This window comes from Apaloderma vittatum, unplaced genomic scaffold (genome assembly GCF_000703405.1).
Source record: "Apaloderma vittatum isolate BGI_N311 unplaced genomic scaffold, ASM70340v1 scaffold43984, whole genome shotgun sequence".
NCBI lineage: Eukaryota > Metazoa > Chordata > Aves > Trogoniformes > Trogonidae > Apaloderma > Apaloderma vittatum.
Genome location: NW_009712920.1, coordinates 1 through 3,072, shown reverse-complemented (window position 1 = coordinate 3,072; position 3,072 = coordinate 1). Strand labels below are relative to the sequence as shown.

The following is a 3,072-nucleotide window of genomic DNA, read 5'->3' as shown; positions in this document are numbered from 1 at the left end:
AGGTCTGAAAAGCTGCTCTGCTGCAGGAGCCAGAACCAGTACCTTGTCTGTCCTACTGCTTGTGGCATGACCGGGTGACTTCCTCATGCTCCGGGCCCTCGAGGTCGTGTTAGTTTAGAATTAACAGCAATTGATTAGTCACACCTGCGCTGGTTGCTTGGTGCCACGTTTCTGTAGCCCACAGGGTGAGCAAAGTTGAGTGGTTTTGAGAGGGGTAAACTAGGTGTGAAAGCAAGCTTGAATGTAATAGAAAACGCAAGACTTTGCAGCACGAGTTAAAGCTGAATATTTCTTCTGGTACTAGTCTTGGAGCGCTAGTAGTGCTGTGTAACCACACCCTCATTTCTAATGAGAATTTTTTCTTTTTTTCTAGCTAAAAGAAGAGAATGCCAGTTTGAGAAGCAAGATCAATAAGCTTCAGATTTTCTCTGAAACTCAAGCAGACAAGTGCGTAAGCCACAGTATGGGGGAAAGTAACCACGTAAGCAAGGAGTTGTCTTAGAAGAGGTGCTCACTGGAAACAGTCAACGTCTTTAAAGAAGAAAAATGTAGTTGAAATCTATGCTATTTATTAAAAAGCTTTAGCAAACCTGATTTTCTTATTGAAAAAAGGCTCGGAAAGTAAGTAGCAAGCTGACATCTGATGAGTGTGTTTGTGTGGCTTATGCTTCATGCAGTTAAGGTGGTTAGTGAAAACGAGGGTAGGGCTTGACAGGATGCATTTCATAAAGCATCAGATTAACAAAACAATGAATCTTAATCTCTCTCCCTTTTGAAGCAAGAAAAGCATCTTTATTTTTACTGGTGAGCCGCCTGATGTTGGGAGACTTGAATTTACTGAAATTAAATAACCTGATCACCAACCTAGAGTGGTAATTTCTCACGTTCCCATCTGAATCCCCTGCACTCTGCTGTTCCACAGTGAGGCAGCTTGTACTTTCATGGTGATGGGGTAACCGTTTGTTGCAGAATTACCCTTATCTAGACGGATGGTGAACCGTTGTCTTTTCTGCACAGCCCTTCTGCATTCAGCTCTATAGTGCCCATGAATGCTAATGGACGTTGAACAGAGAAAAACCCCCGGAGCCACAGCCTCGAAGTGTAGTTCTGGGGGAAGGCTTCATTTTACTTCAGACATGAAAAAATGAGTTTCTTGATCCTTCCCTAGAATTTTCTTAGTAAGGTGTTTAATGTTAGCAAGTGCTTACTGAACCTTGTCTCCTGTTTATCTAAGGATGAGGAAGCTTGAAAAAAAACTGGAGGAAAACAAAATTAAAGAGGAAAAAGAAGCGCAGGATTTGGAAGCAATGGTGCAGCACGTGGAACAAAATCTCCAGCTGATGACTGTAAGTTTTGGGCTTTTCCATAGTAGCAAAAGCTTGTTGGCAGCTGGAGCTGTGGGTTGTTTTTTTTTCTTTCACCCCTAGAAGGGTGAGAGAAGCTGAAGTGATTGTTTCACCCAGGTAAGCGCTAAACAGCTCTGATGTGGGTTCAGAATCTTCCCTTACAACAAGAACTGCATCCCGGTCTAAAACTCCTTTTGTTACCTAGAATAGGGGAGTTTTTTTGCATTAATACCAGCAGCAACTTTGTCTGCCTGCAACTTCAGTTGCTTTCTTGCAGCCTCCTGAAAGCACCTCCTGTATGAATTGAGAGCTGTTTCCCCTGCTTGCTTATTTATATTGAGTATCTCTTGTCCATGAAAGAAATTTAATGTCTGGAGGTGATGGGCAGCACCTGAAGATACCAGAAAGGAGAAACGAGGAGGAGAAGGCTGATGAGACGTGCCTGGGGGGCACCATCCCCACCTCGTAAAGCGTTCAGAACACCAGGTGGTGCAGCACAAACCCTACCACTTCAAGTCGTGTCCTGGAATCACTTGTTCCTGCATAGCTCAAACTGCCTGCTGTGTCCTGGGCGCTGCTTTGGTATAAATAATATTCACTCTGTTTCAGAAACGGGCTGTCAAAGCGGAAAACAGCGCTTCAAAACTGAAACAGGAAAATGCTCTACTTCAGGTAAGAAGCAATATTTTTAAGGCCTTGCTGGATCTGCTGGGAACATACATCTGAAATTTAGCGTATATGAGGGATATTGAAAAGCTTTGTCCACATCTCGCTTTTCCTACTGATTGTTTTAGAAGATGTTCTGCACTAGAACATCCCAGCTCTACGCAGTGTTACCTTCATCCCTGGAAAGACGTTCCCTCCAGGCAGCCTGGTTATAAGCTTTATTCATTAGTTATTGTACCTAATGAATTGCTGTACGAACATGTTCATTAGTTGCTTTATTTGTGAAGTATCTGCTGGAGTTTTATGGGCTTCTTCACACAAAGTTTTTGTTTGCTTCCTCCCTAGGTTCAGCTGAAGAATTACAAGATGGAGAACGAAGCCCTGAAGTCTGGCCAGTCGGCGAGTCTGGCCGTGGTGAAGCGAAACGCAGACCTTGCCTTGCAGAACCTCCTCACGGTCATAACCAACTCCCAGGCTTCCATCAAGTGAGTGGTTTTAACTCTGCTCACGCTATCCCAGACACTTGTCCAAATACCGAGGTCACAATTAAATGTCTCCAGTGGTTATTTTTAGAATTGAAACTCAGTTTCTTGTATTCTGCAGGCCGTGTTCTTACCTGCCATGTATTTTCCTCCAGGTTTAAATAACTAGAATGTTTGTCGTATTTCTTAATGTAAAATCATTATACTGAGAGTCTAAGACCCTTATACTTCAATAAGTGAAGTTTTCAGCTAAACTGCTCTTTGAAAAATCACACTGCATGGGTAAGCACCACCAAAATGCTGCTGGGCTCCAACACCACCTTCTCAGCCTAACGCCGCGTCTCTCCTGCATTCCAGGCAGCTGGTCACTGGAGCAGAATCGCTGCAGCTTGTCGCTGATCTCCTTAAATCGATAGACAGAATTTCCGAAATGTCAGAAGATGGACAGTGACTGGGACGAAAGAGAGAACTTTGCTTTCGTGTAGAAACCATTCCTTGGAAGTGACTTTCTGATGCTCAGCCTCCGTATGATGTGTGAAGCTGTTGGCGCTGCGGCAGAACCATCCTCTCTGTTGCTA

The 3,072-nt window shown here is 43.8% G+C and overlaps 1 protein-coding gene across 1 annotated transcript; it reads left to right on the top strand.

The window, feature by feature from the left end:
* Positions 1 to 373: 373 nt before the first annotated feature.
* Positions 374 to 2,945, top strand: LOC104267207 (serologically defined colon cancer antigen 3 homolog; the record flags this gene model as incomplete). Its single annotated transcript, XM_009868144.1, has 5 exons — positions 374 to 447; positions 1,235 to 1,346; positions 1,956 to 2,018; positions 2,358 to 2,497; positions 2,852 to 2,945. Coding segments are annotated over 5 exons (483 nt in total), but the record flags the coding sequence as incomplete, so codon positions are not given.
* Between the last annotated feature and the right edge of the window lie 127 nt (positions 2,946 to 3,072).